Source organism: Pristis pectinata, chromosome 44, assembly GCF_009764475.1.
Source record: "Pristis pectinata isolate sPriPec2 chromosome 44, sPriPec2.1.pri, whole genome shotgun sequence".
In the NCBI taxonomy this organism is placed as follows: Eukaryota; Metazoa; Chordata; class Chondrichthyes; order Rhinopristiformes; family Pristidae; genus Pristis; species Pristis pectinata.
This window is the reverse complement of record NC_067447.1, coordinates 996,045-1,009,080: the sequence shown is the minus strand read 5'-3', so window position 1 is coordinate 1,009,080 and position 13,036 is coordinate 996,045. Positions and strand designations below refer to the sequence as shown.

Genomic DNA, 13,036 nt, shown 5'->3' with positions numbered 1-13,036 from the left:
CACCACTGTCCCCTCACCACCACCACCCTCCCACCCCCCTCCCCTTCTCCCTCACTCCCCCCAACCCCCTCCCTGCCCCACCACCTCCCCCAACCCCCTCCATCCAACCCCCTCCCTCACTACCTCACTCCCCACCACCCCGAACCCCCTCCCTCCACCACCCCCTCCCAACCCCTCTCCTTCCACCACCCACCTCCCCATCCCCCTCCCTCACCCACCTCCCCATCCCCCTTCCTCACCCACCTCCCAACCCCCCTCCCTCACCCACCCACCACCCCACCCTCCCTCACCCACCTCCCCACCCTCTCTCCCTCACCCAGCCGTCCCTTCCCATCACCTCCCTCTCTCCCCCCCACCCCTCACTCTCTCCCCCACACCCCCCCACCATTCACTCCCTCCCCACCCTCCTCCCCCCAAACCCCTCCCTCCCTCACCCACCTCCCCACCCTCCTCCCCCAAACCCCTCCCTCCCTCACCCAAACCCCTCCCTCCCTCACCCACCTCCCCACCCTCCTCCCCCCAAACCCCTCCCTCCCTCACCCACCTCCTCTCCCAAACCCCTCTCTCCCTCACCCACCTCCCCCCAAACCCCTCCCCCCAAACCCCTCCCTCCCTCACCCACCTCCCCCAAACCCCTCCCTCCCTCACCCACCTCCCCACCCTCCCTCACTCACCTCCCCACCCGTCCCTCCCACCCCCTCACTCCCTCCCCCACCAGCTCCCAAACCCCTCCCTCCCCCTCCACCACCCCCCTCCCAACCCCTCCTACCACCACCACCACCATCGCCCCCCCCCAACCCCTCCTACCACCACCACCACCATCGCCCCCCCCCCAACCCCTCCTACCACCACCACCACCACCACCATCGCCCCCCCCTCCCCCACCCCCCCTCTCATCTCACCTGCGGCCTGTCCCGGACCCCGGGCTCCTCGGGCCCCTCCAGCTCCAGTTCCACCTCCACCTCGGCCGCCTCCGCCTCCTCCTCCTCCTCCTCCTCCTCTCCCTCCTCCTCCTCCTGCTGCCGCCTCAGCTCCAGCTCCGCCTCCTCCGCCTCCTCCCGCTTGACCAGGCCGAGGCCCCGGGCCTGGGCCTGCGACTGCCCCCCGCCTCCTGCTCCGTCCTCCGGCCGCCGCTGCTGCTGCTCCTCCTCCTCTCCCTGCTCCTCCTCCTCCTCCTCCTGCAGCGCCAGGCCCGCTCCGGCTCCGGCTCCGAGTCCGGGCCCCGGGCCCGCCCGGTGACAGCGAGCCGCCGGCCCGCCCAGGCCTCCGCCTCCGCCGCCGCCGCTCCGCTCGCCCGCCGCCATCTTCTCACCGGCCCCGCCCCCTCCCCCTCCCGCCGCCGCGCCGCTCGCTCCCGACGGACGCGCGCCCCCGCCGCCGAAGCCGCGCGCGCGCGCGCGTGCCCGAGGCGCGGCCCCTTTGTCCGGCGCGCACGGCCGGGCTCCGCCTGCCTGTTGCCACGGCGACGGCCGGTGACTGACGGGGAGGGGGGGGAGCGCCGCCAATCGGGGGGTTGCGCTTGCCCGCCCGCCCTTCTTCCGGGCTGGCGATTGGTCGGGAAGCGGGGGCGGGGCGTGAGAGAGAGACTGGCGATTGGTCAGTGGGGTGGGAGGGAGAGAGGCTGGCGACTGGTCAGTAGGGGGGGAGAGAGACTGGCGATTGGTCAGTAGGAGGGAAGAGAGACTGGTGATTGGTCAGTAGGAGGGAAGAGAGACTGGTGATTGGTCAGGGGGAGAGAGACGGAGAGAGAGAGACTGGCGATTGGTCAGTAGGAGGGAAGAGAGACTGGTGATTGGTCAGTAGGAGGGAAGAGAGACGTGATTGGTGAGGGGAGAGAGACGGAGAGAGAGACTGGCGATTGGTCAGTAGGGGAGAGAGGGAGAGAGAGAGAGAGAGAGAGAGACTGGCGATTGGTCAGGGTAGGGAGAGAGTGACTGGCGATTGGTCAGGGTAGGGTGAGAGTCTGGCGATTGGTCAGAAGCGAGAGAGAGAGAGTCTGGCGATTGGTCAGGTGGCGAGGAGAGACTGGCGATTGGTCAGGGGTGAGGGAGAGAGACTGGCGATTGGTCAGGTAGACATAGAGAGACAGAGATTGAGACTGGTGATTTGTCAGAAGGCAGAGAGAGACGCGATGAGACTGGCGATTAGTCAGGGCAGGGAGGGAGAGAGAGAGAGACTGGCGAGCGGTAAGGAGAGGGAGAGAGAGTGACTGGTGATTGGTCAGTGGGAGAGACTGGCGATTGGTCAGTGGAGAGAGATGGAGGGAGGCTGGCGATTGGACAGGCGAAAGACTGGCGATTGGTCGGGGTGAGGGAGTGAGACTGGCGATTGGTCAGGGGAGAGAGACTTGCGATTGGTCAGGGAGACAGAGAGAGAGGAGAGACTGGCGATTGGTCAGGGGGAGAACTGGCGATTGGTCAGGGGAGAGAGAGAGAGACTGGCGATTGGTCAGGGGTGAAGGAGTGAGATTGGAGATTGGTCGGGGAGAGAGAGAGATGCTTGGTCAGGTGAGAGAGTGTAGTCAGGGGAGAGGAAGATTGGCGATTTGTCAGGAGGGAGAGCCTGGCTATTGGTCAGGGGAGAGAGAGGGACTGACAATTGGTCAGGGGAGAGGGAGAGTGACTGGCTATTGGTCGGGTGAGAGACTGGCTATTAGTCGGGGGGAGAGAGAGACTGGCCATTGATCAGGGGAGAGAGAGCGTGTAGCCATTGGTCTGGACAGAGAGGGAGACTGGCGATTGGTCAGGGGGAAGAGTGCGGTGATTGGTTAAGGGAGAGAGAGAGAGAGAGAGAGAGAGAGAGGGTCTGGTGAATGGTCAGGGGAGAGAGAGAGACCGACGATTGGTCGGGGAGTCAAGAGAGAGGGAGGGAGAGAGAGAGAGAGAGAGACAGGCGATTGGCCAGGGTGGAGAGAGAGACAGGTGATTTGTCGGGGGGGGGGGGACAGAGACTGGTGATTGGTCAGGCGGGAGAAAGCGAGAGAGACTGGTGATTGGTCAGTAGAGGGGGGGGGGTGAAAGATCCGGTCCCCGCCCCCTCCCCGGGCTCCGCCCGGGCCTATTGGCGGCCTGCTGAGAGTCCGGCGCCTTCCCCGCCCCACCGGCTCCCATTGGCGGAGCCCCCGTCCGTCATCGATTGACGGGAACCGGTGAGGGGAGGGGAAGATCCCAAGCAAGTGCGGGCATCCCATTGGCTGCTGGGTGCAGAGTGGCGGCTGGGCCCCGCCCATCCCCAAACCACCCCCCCCCCCCACTCACCTCGGGTGCCCATTGGCCCAGGGAGTGGGGGTGTGGCCTTTGTAGCCCCGCCCCAAGCCGGGTGGAGCTGGACGCTTGGCCCGCCCCGTCGCCTTGACGACCGAGGGTTGAATGGCAGCCAAGGCCCCGCCCCTGACTTTCCCCGCTCTGATTGGCCAGCCCATGCCCGCCTTCGACGTCATCCCCCCCCCCCCCCCCACACACACAACCACCACCACGACCTGACCTGGGCTGATTGACATCCCCGTTCTCCCGCTGAGCCGCGTCCACCTCTCCTGCCATTGGTTGGTGCGGATGAGCGAACAGTGGTGGGCGGGCTCAGGCCGGTTGACGTCAGGTGGCCGGCCTGTTAGCCCCTCCCACTCACTTCTCAGGCTTGATTGACAGCTGGGCTGCACCCTTCGGAGCTCCTCTTCTCTTCTCCCATTGGTTGCGTCCTTTTGAGTGGCACATGCAGCTCCACCTCCACCAGCCCTCAGGGCGGAGTCACTGGATTCCCCTGCACCTCTTGGGTGCCAGGGTTGGCTGCCCTGGGCCCAGCACACAGATGCAATCACAAGGAAATTACACCAGTTTCCTTACCTTCTGAGGCTTGTCACCAAACTTCTATTGACGTACTGTTGGAAGTGTCCTGACTGGTTGCCTCACGGGCTGGGACGGCGGATCGAGTGTGCAGGAACGCCAGAAGCTGCAGAGAGTAGTGGACTTTGCCCCATACATCACTAGCACATCTCTCCCCACCATCGGTCGTATCTACAGCAGGAGCTGCCTCAAGAAGGTGACGTCCACCATCAAAGATCCCCTACCCACGATCTCCCATCCAGGACGTGCCATCTTCTCGCAGCTACCATCGGGCGGGAGGTACAGAAGGCTGAAGTCCCCCCGCCACCAGGTTCAGGAATAGCTACTTCCCTTCAACCCTTCGGTTCTTGGTACGGCGACTGCTCTGCCCGGGACGGCAAGACACTGCAGAGTGTCGTGGACACAGCTCAGCACATCACAGAAACCAGCCTCCCCTCCGCGAACTCCGCCCACACTTCCCGCTACCTCGGTAAAGCAGCCAGCACAAAGACCCCACCCACACCGGACATTCTCTCTTCCTCCCCCCCCCCAACCCATCAGGCAGAAGATACAAAAGCCTGAAAGCACGTACCACCAGGCTCAAAGGCAGCGTCTATCCCGCTGTTATAAGACTATTGAACGGTCCCCTCGTACGACAAGATGGACCCTTGATCTCACAATCTACCTCGTTATGACCTTGCACCTTACTGTGTCCCTGCACAGCACATTCACTGTAATTGTGACTCTTTACTTCATTGTTTTACCTTGTACTACCTCAATGAATTGATCTGAATGAAAGGTATGCAAGACTTTTTTTTGCAGTGCACCTCGGTACGAGTAACAATAATATTCCAATTCCAACCAGCACAACCCTAATCACTGCAGTTTAGCAATAATATGACCACTTTGTACTAAAATACACTTCTTTGTTCTAATTATGTTTTATTTTAAAAATAGTGTACAATTTGTTTAATTGATTATTTTTCTTGTGAATACTGCTTACATGATGCGATGTGCCTGTGATGCTGCTGCAAGCAAGTTTTTCATTGCACCCGTGCACACGTGGACTTGTGCAGATGACAATAAACTCGACTTTGACTCAACCTCTCTGATCGGAGAGAAGTGCACAGGTGGAGAGAGAGAGAGATAATCAGAGAGGTTAAACTTCTGTCAGATCTCCCCCTCAGCCTCCGCCGCTCCACAGAGAGCAACCCAGGTTTTCGAACCTCTCCACGTAGCTCATTCTCAAGCAGCTCAAGGAGCCGTGAGGTATTGCTGCAGCTATGTAGGACCCTGGTCAGACCCCACTTGAAGTACTGTGCTCAGTTCTGGTCGCCTCACTGCAGGAAGGACGTGGAAGCCATAGAGAGGGGGCAGAGGAGATTTACGAGGATGCTGCCTGGAATGCGGAGCATTCCTTATGAAAGTAGGTTGAGGGAACGCGGCCTTTTCTCCTTTTCTCCTTGGAGCGACGGAGGATGAGGGGCGACCTGATAGAGGTGTATAAAATGATGAGAGACATTGATCGGGTAGATAGTCAGAGGATTGTCCCCAGGGCTGAAATGGTGGCCACAAGAGGACATAGGTTTAAGGTGTTGGGGAATAGATATAGAGAAGATGTCAGGGGTAAGTTTTTTACTCAGAGAGTGGTGAGTGCGTGTAATGAGCTGCCTGAAACGGTGGTGGAGGCTGATACGATAGGGCCTTTCAAGAGACTGTTAGATAGGTACATGGAGCTGAGTAAAATAGAGGGCTGTGGGTAAGCCAAGTAATTTCTAGGGTAGGGACGTGTTCGGCACAGCTTTGTGGGCCGAAGGGCCTGAATTGTGCTGTAGTTTTTCTATGTTTCTATGCCCACTAATCCAGGCAGTGTGCCGGTGAGCCTCTTCTGCACCCTCTCTAAAGCCTCTGCAAGCTTCCCGTAATGGGGCGACCAGAATCGAATGCAAATCTCCACATGTGGCACAACCCTAGTCACTACAGTTTAGCAACACCGAGACAACTTTGGTATCTTTGCACTAAAAAGGACGTGGTTTTCTGGTCTAATTGCATCCTTTCTGGTAAAAAGAGAACAGCATATAACTCTATAGAACTCTGGTTCGGCCAAGTTTAGAGTATTCCATGCAATACTGGTTACCTCACTATAGGAAGGATGTGGGAGGCATCTTGAGGATGCAGAGGAGGTTTACTAGGATGCTGCCTGGATTAGAGGGCATGTACTATCCAAGAGAGGCCGGACAAACTTGGGCTCTTTTCTCTGGAGCGGCGGAGGCTGAACGGTTGGCAGTGTATAAAATCATGAGGGGCATAGATAGGGTGGACAAGAAATATCTTTTTCCCCATTATTGAGCGATCCAATACCAGAGGGCTTGCATTTAAGGTGAGGGGGGTAAGTTAAGAGATGTGAGGGGTACGTTTTATTACTCAGAGCGTGGTGGACGCCTGGAATGCGTTGCCTGATGGGGTGGTGGAGGCAAGTTCATTGGGGGATTTAAGAGGGGCTTGGATGGGCACATGAATGAGAGGAAAATGGAGGGATTTGGGCACCCTGTAGGTAGCAGGGATTAGCTATGCCGGCACAACATTGTGGGCCGAAGGGCCTGTTCTGTGATGTACTGTTCTATGTTACTTGTGCACAGAACATCACAGCGCAGTACAGGCCCTTCGGCCCACCATGTTGAGCCGACACTTTATCCTGCTCGAAGATCTATCTAACCCTTCCCTCCCCCATAGCCCCCCATTTCTCGATCATGTAGGTGTCTAGCAGAGTCTGTTAAAAGTCCCCAATGCATCTACCTCTTCCGGAAGTGCGGAGCAGAGGTGCCAGATGAAGCAGTCTCCCAGTCGGCGCCGGGTCTCGCCGATGCAGAGGAGGCCGCACCCGGAGCACCGTTCCGTTCCATCGCAAGGACCTCCCGGTGGCCACCCACTTCAAGTCCACATCCCACTCCCGTACTGACATGTCTGTCCGCGGCCTCCTCTGCTGCCACGTTGAGGCCAGACGCAGGGTGGGGGAATAACGCTTCGTATTCCATCTTGGGAGTCTCCAACCTGACGCCCTCAACATCGATTTCTCTAACTTGCGGGGACCGCTCCCCTCTTCTTAAGTGTGATTTACTCCTTTGTCCTCCTGTGGCTCCGTTTCCCCTTCTCCTTTCCCTGCCCTCAGTACCTGCCCATCTATTCCCCGCCTCCTTCCCTTTAGTCCATGGTCCGCCGCCCTCTCCTATCGGATTCCTTCTTCCTCAGCCCTTTGTCCCTTCTATCTGTCACCTCTCAGCTTCGTACATCGCTCCCCTTCCCCCTCCCTCCTACCGCCCCCCTCTCACCAAAACTCGCCTATCACCTGGACTCACCTATCCCCTGCCGGCGTCTGCTCCCCCCCCCTCGTCCCATCCCCCCCCCCCCCCCACCGACCTTCTTATTCCGGCCTCTGCCCGCTTCCTCTCCAGTCCTGATGAAGGACCTCGGACCGAAACGTCGACTATTTACTTCTCTCCCTGGATGTTGCCCGACCTGCTGAGTTCTTCAGCATTTTGTGTGTGTGTGTGTGTGTGTGTGTGTGTGTGTGTGTGTGTGTGTGTGTGTGTGTGTCTGTGCTTCCTGTGCAATCCTGCACCTCGTCACGGATCAGCATCCTGTTGGAGTGTCCACTATAACTGCAGGACTTAGCCTTTGCAGGCGCAACAGGTCATCAAGAACACAAGTGGAATGTTGGCCTTCGTTGCCAGAGGGATTGGATTTAACAGCAGGGAGGTTATGCTGCAACTATATAGGGTACTGTTGGGGCCGTACCTGGAGTAACTGCCTGCAGTTCCGGGCTCCTTACATAAAACCATAGAAAAAACGACAACACAATTCAGGACCTTCGGCCCGCAAAGCTGTGACGAACATGTCCCTGCCCGAGAAATTACTAGGCTTACCCACAGCCCTCTATTTCTCTCGGCTCCATGTACCTATCTAACAGTCTCTTAAAAGACCCTATCGTATCCTCCTCCACCACCGTTTCCGGCAGCTCATTACACGCACTAACCACTCTCTGAGTAAAAAACTTACCCCTGACATCTCCTCTATATCTACTCCCCAGCACCTTAAACCTATGTCCTCTTGTGGCCACCATTTCAGCCCTGGGGAAAAGCCTCTGACCATCTACCCTATCAATACCTCTCATCATCTTATCCACCTCTATCAGGTCCCCCCTCATCCTCCGGCTCTCCAAGGAGAAAAGGCCGAGTTCCCTCAACCTGCTTTCATAAGGCACTCTCCGCATTCCAGGCAGCATTCTTGTAAATCTCCTCTGCACCCTCTCTATGGCTTCCACATCCTTCCTGTAGTGAGGCGACCAGAACTGAGCACAGTACTCCGAGTGGTGCCTGACCAGGGACCTATATAGCTGCAACAGTACCTCTCGGCTCCTAAATTCAATTCCCCGATTCATGAAGGACAATACACCATATGCTTTCTTAACCACAGAGTCAACCTGTGCAGCCACTTTGAGCGTCCTATGGACTCGGACCCCAAGATCCCTCTGATCCTCCACACTGCCGAGTCCTACCATTAAGACTATATTCTGCCATCATATTTGACCCTACTTGAGGAACGATATACTGGTTTTGGAGGGGGTGCAGAGGAGGTTTATTCCAGGGATGAGGGTGGTTATCCTATGAGGGGAAATTAAGTATTCTGGGATGATACCCGCTGGAATTCGGAAGAATGAGAGGGGATCTGATAGAAACATATAAAATTATGAAAGGCATAGATAAGATCGAGGCAGGAATGTTGTTTCCACTGGTAAATGAGACGAGAACCAGGCGACATCGCCTCAAGATTCGTGGGAGTAGATTTAGGACGGAGATGAGGAGGAAATGCTTTTCCCAGAGAGCGGTGGATCCGTGGAATTTTCTGCCCAGGGATGCAGTGGAGGCCACCTCATTAAATCTATTTAAGGCACAGATAGATTTTAGCATAGTGGGGGTATTAAGGGTGGTGGGGATCTGAGTCCACGGCCAGATCAGCCATGATCTTATTGAATGGCGGAGCAGGCTTGACGGGACAGATGTCCTCCTCTTGCTCTTATTTCTTATGTTGTTATGACCCGTCCACGGGACAGGTGACAGCCTCGCTGCCTTCGCTGTGGGCACTGATCCACTGGCCAGAAAACAAAGTCCCTTTTAGTGCAAAGCTGTCAAAGTGCTGCCAGCGTTGCTAAACTGTAGTGATTAATGTGGTGGTACATGTGGACTATTGCATTCAATTCTGGTCGCCCCATCATAGGAAGGGGGTGGAGGCTTTGGAGTGGGGTGCAGATGAGGTTCACCTGGATTGGAGGGTATCTGCTATGGGGAGAGGTTAAGTCAAGGTCGAGCTTATTGTCATAGGCACAGTAGTGCAGCGGTTAGCGTAACGCTATTACAGCGCCAAAGACACGGGTTCAATTCCGGCCACAGTCTGCAAGGAGTTTGAACGTTCTCCTCATGTCTGCGTGGGTTTCCTCCGGGTGCTCCGGTTCCCTCCCACATTCCCAAAGGCATACGAGTTAGGAAGTTGTGGGCATGCTATGTCGGTGCCGGAAGCGTGGCGACACTTGCGGGCTGCCCCCAGAACACTCTACGCAAAAGCTGCATTTCACTGTGTGTTTCCATGTACATGTGACTAATAAAGAAATCTTAAGCTCAAACCTGAACAACCCTAATCAGTACCTCAGTTTTAAAAACACTTTGATCACTTCGCAGAATGGACTTTCTTTATTTTTGTTCTAATTGTGTTCTTTCTTGTAAATTATTGCATAATTGAGAGAACACAGAACAGTTCAACACTAGGCAGGCCATTCAGGCCACTATATTGTGCCGATCTTGATGGCAATTTATACCAAATATCCTCGTCCTGTGTATCATCCATATCCCCCCCCCCCCCCATTCCCTCCATATTTATGTGTCTATATAAAACTCCACCAAAATGCCTGCTTCCAATTTTTACCGATGCACCACAGAAAGCATCCTATCCGGATGCATCGCAGCTTGGTACGGCAACTGCTGTGCCCGGGACCGCCAGAAACCGCAGAGAGTTGTGGACACGGCCCAGTCTATCGAGGAAACCAGCCTCCCCTCCATGGACTCTGCTAATTCTCCCTCCTTCACTCCGTCCCCGTCCCTTCCCGTCTTTGCGTACATCTGCCTGATTGAGTCTCTCCACCTGTGTGTGTCTCTTTCTGATCCCCTCTGATCCCCTCTACTAACGAATGCTTCTGTCGTTCTCTATTTCTCTCTCTTATTCCCTCTCTACCCCTTCCACTCTGTCTCATTCTGCTGTCCTGTCTCTCTGTCTCTGTCCGTCTCTCTCCCTCCCTCTTCTTCCTACATGTCTCTCCCCGTGTCTCTCTGCCTCTCTCTTTCCAGTCCTTTCTCTGTCTCTCTCTCCCTGTCTCTCACTCTCCCCATCTCCCTCCCTCGCCCCTCCCTGTTTCTCTCTCGCGCTCTTGCCATCTCTCTCTCTCTCTCCGTCTCTCTCCCTCCCCTGTCTCTCTTTGTCTCTCTGTCCCTCTCCGTCTCTGTCTCTCCCCCGTCTCTCCCCCCCGTTATCTCTGTCTCTCGCTTTCCATCTCTTTCTCTCTCTTTCTCTCTCTTCATGTCTCTCTCCCGTCTCCCTCCCTCTCTCTTCCCCGTTTCTCTCTGCCTCTCTCTTTCCATGTCTCTCTCTGCCACTGTCTCTCTCCCTCCCCTGTCTCCCTCCCTGTCTCTCTGCCTCTCCCCGTCTCCCTTTCTCTCTCTCTCTCTCTTTCTCTCTTCCTCTCTCTCTCCCCCCGTCCCCCCCCCCCCGGTATCTCTCTGTCTCTCTCTTTCCATCTCTCTCTCTCTGTTTATCCCTGTCACTCTCGTTCTCCCCGTCTCTCTCTGTCTCTACGTCTCTCTCTCTCTCTCTCTCTCTCTCTCTCTCGCTCTCTATCATTCTAACTGTACATCTCTGAAATTGAGAGAGGGGGTGAGAGAGCCGAGGACCCGTTAGAAGACGGGAGGATGGGGAGCCAGAGTGATGTGCAGGGGGAAAGGTGATGTGTGAAGCTGGGTGGTGTGAGCTGTGCACAATATGCGTGTAAATTGCAGGCAAGGGCGGCGTTTATGTTGTGAACAGCGGTTGTGAGTGAATCCGAGTGCTTGTAATGGGGTGTAAAGGGTGGTGGTAATAAGTCAGCGTGAGAAAGAGGAGATGTTTAAGGAAGCAGCGTGTAAGTTGCAAATGGTGAAGATGCAGTTGATAAGTGAATGCGGAGCAGTTTGGGGAGAAGGCAGCGGTATGTGGGCAGCTTGTCGGTGTGAGGATGCCCGATAAGTGCTGTGAGAAGCGGCTGGTGACTGCCTACGGCCATACTAGCCTGAAAACGCCCGATCTCGTCTGATCTCGGAAGCTAAGCAAGCTCAGGCCTGGTTAGTACTTGGATGGGAGACCGCCTGGGAATACCAGGTGCCGTAGGCTTTTTCTTACCGCCAGGAGCCGCACCCTCTCTCCCCTTCCCTCTCTCTATATCGCCATCTCTCCCACAATTTCGCTTATTCCCTTATTTTTCATCTCCTCCAAACGATAGAAAACTCTGCACTCTCAGTACCTCGCTCCTCTCGCTTCCTTCAGCATCATGTCAATGCGTAATAGCTTAAAATTCACTTCACCTTGACTGCAGCTTCAACCAACGGGCATGTCAGAACCTGTGTGGGGACACTCAACGTCCTCTGAATTCTCCTGTCTAACCCCTCCACCCTCTCTCTCTCTCTCACCCCATATTCTTTCTCCCGCTCTCAGACATCCCTCTCACTCTCTCTCAGTCTCTGCCCGTATATCTCGAATTCGTGTTCTCTCATGTATATTTCTCCTCTCCCGCTGACTGACTCTCTCCCCGTCTCTCGCTGTGTCCTTCTCTTCTCTGTCTGTCCTCTCTCTCTCTGAATACCGATGTCATTCTATACCTCTCTCTCTCTCTCTCTCTCTGCCTTCCACTGTCTCATTTTGCTCCTCTCTGTCTCTCTCTGGTCTTTTTCTCTGTCTCTGTCTCTCTCTCTCGCCCTCTTTGTGTGTCTTTCCCTCTCTCCCAATATCTCTCTGCCTCTCTCTCCCTCTCTCTCTCCCTTTCCCCGTTTCTCTCTGCGTCTCCTTCACTCGCTCCCTCCCTCTCTCTCTCTGTCCCTGTGTCTCTCCCTGATTACCGATGTCAATTTCTATTTATCTCCCTCCTTCTCTCTCTTCTACTCTGTCTCATTTGCTTCTGTATCCCTCTGTCACTATCTCTATGTCCCTGTCTCTCTCTCTTTCTCTTCCTGTCCCCTTCCCTCTCTCCCAATGTCTCTCTCTGCCTCATTCTCCCTCTCTCTTTCTCTCTCTCTCTCCATCCCCCGCTCTCCGTCTCTTCTTCTCCCCCGCCTCTCTCTCTCTGTCTCTCCTTCTCCCCCGCCTCTCTCTCCGTCTCTCCCTTTGTCCCTGTCTCTCACTGTCTCTCTCTCTGTCACTGTGTCTCTCACTAAATACAGTTGGCATTCTCTATTTCTCTCTCTCTTACTCTCCATCTCCCTTCCACTCTGAATCTGCTCTTCTCTGCCTCTCTCCGTCTCTCTGTCTCTGCCCCTTCTCTCACTTTCTCTCCCTCTTGCTGTCTCTTTCTCTCTCTCCAAATATCTCTCTCTGCCTCATTCCCCCTCTCTTGTTCTGTCTCTCTCCTTCCCCCGTCTCTCTCTGCCTCTCTCTCCGTCTTTCTCTCACTGCCTCCCACGCCCTCTCCCCATCTCCCTCTGTGTGTCTCTCTCCATCCCTCTCTCTCTCTATGTACTCTCTCGCTCTCTCCCTGTCTCTCTCGCTCTCCACCAGCTTCCATCTCTTATTCTCACTCTGTGCATCTCCGAAATTGAGAGAAGAAGCAGGGAGAGAACTGAGGACCCGTCAGGGGGATGGGCAGCCAGAGCAATGTCCTATTATAGAGAGAATGACATCTGTATTCAGAGAGAGGCACAGCGACAGAGAGAGAGAGAGAGAGAGAGAAAGAGAGAGAGAGACGGAAGGATGGAGAGTGACAGAGAAATTGGAAGTCAGTCAACAACCAACGAATCACGCTCAACGTCCTATTAAATCTCCTGTCTAACCACCCACCTCTCTCTCTCTCCAGCACTTAGATCCTCCTCCCACACTATCTCACTCTCTGCCTGTATCTCTCTAATTCCCGCTCTCCCGTTCTCTCCTGC

At 55.6% G+C, this 13,036-nt stretch overlaps 1 protein-coding gene and 1 non-coding gene across 2 annotated transcripts in view; one reads left to right on the top strand and one right to left on the bottom strand.

Annotated features, from left to right (window-relative positions):
- Positions 1 to 3,421, bottom strand: part of LOC127566653 (E3 ubiquitin-protein ligase ZFP91-like) — a 46,275-nt gene extending 42,854 nt beyond the window's left edge. The window contains 2 exon segments of the mRNA XM_052009168.1: positions 903 to 1,683; positions 3,258 to 3,421. Coding sequence (XP_051865128.1) covers positions 903 to 1,683; positions 3,258 to 3,421 — 945 coding nt within the window.
- A 7,748-nt stretch (positions 3,422 to 11,169) lies between these two features.
- On the top strand, positions 11,170 to 11,288 carry LOC127566714 (5S ribosomal RNA). The gene has a single exon (XR_007955797.1). It is a non-coding gene; the product is annotated as a 5S ribosomal RNA (ribosomal RNA).
- Positions 11,289 to 13,036: the final 1,748 nt, after the last annotated feature.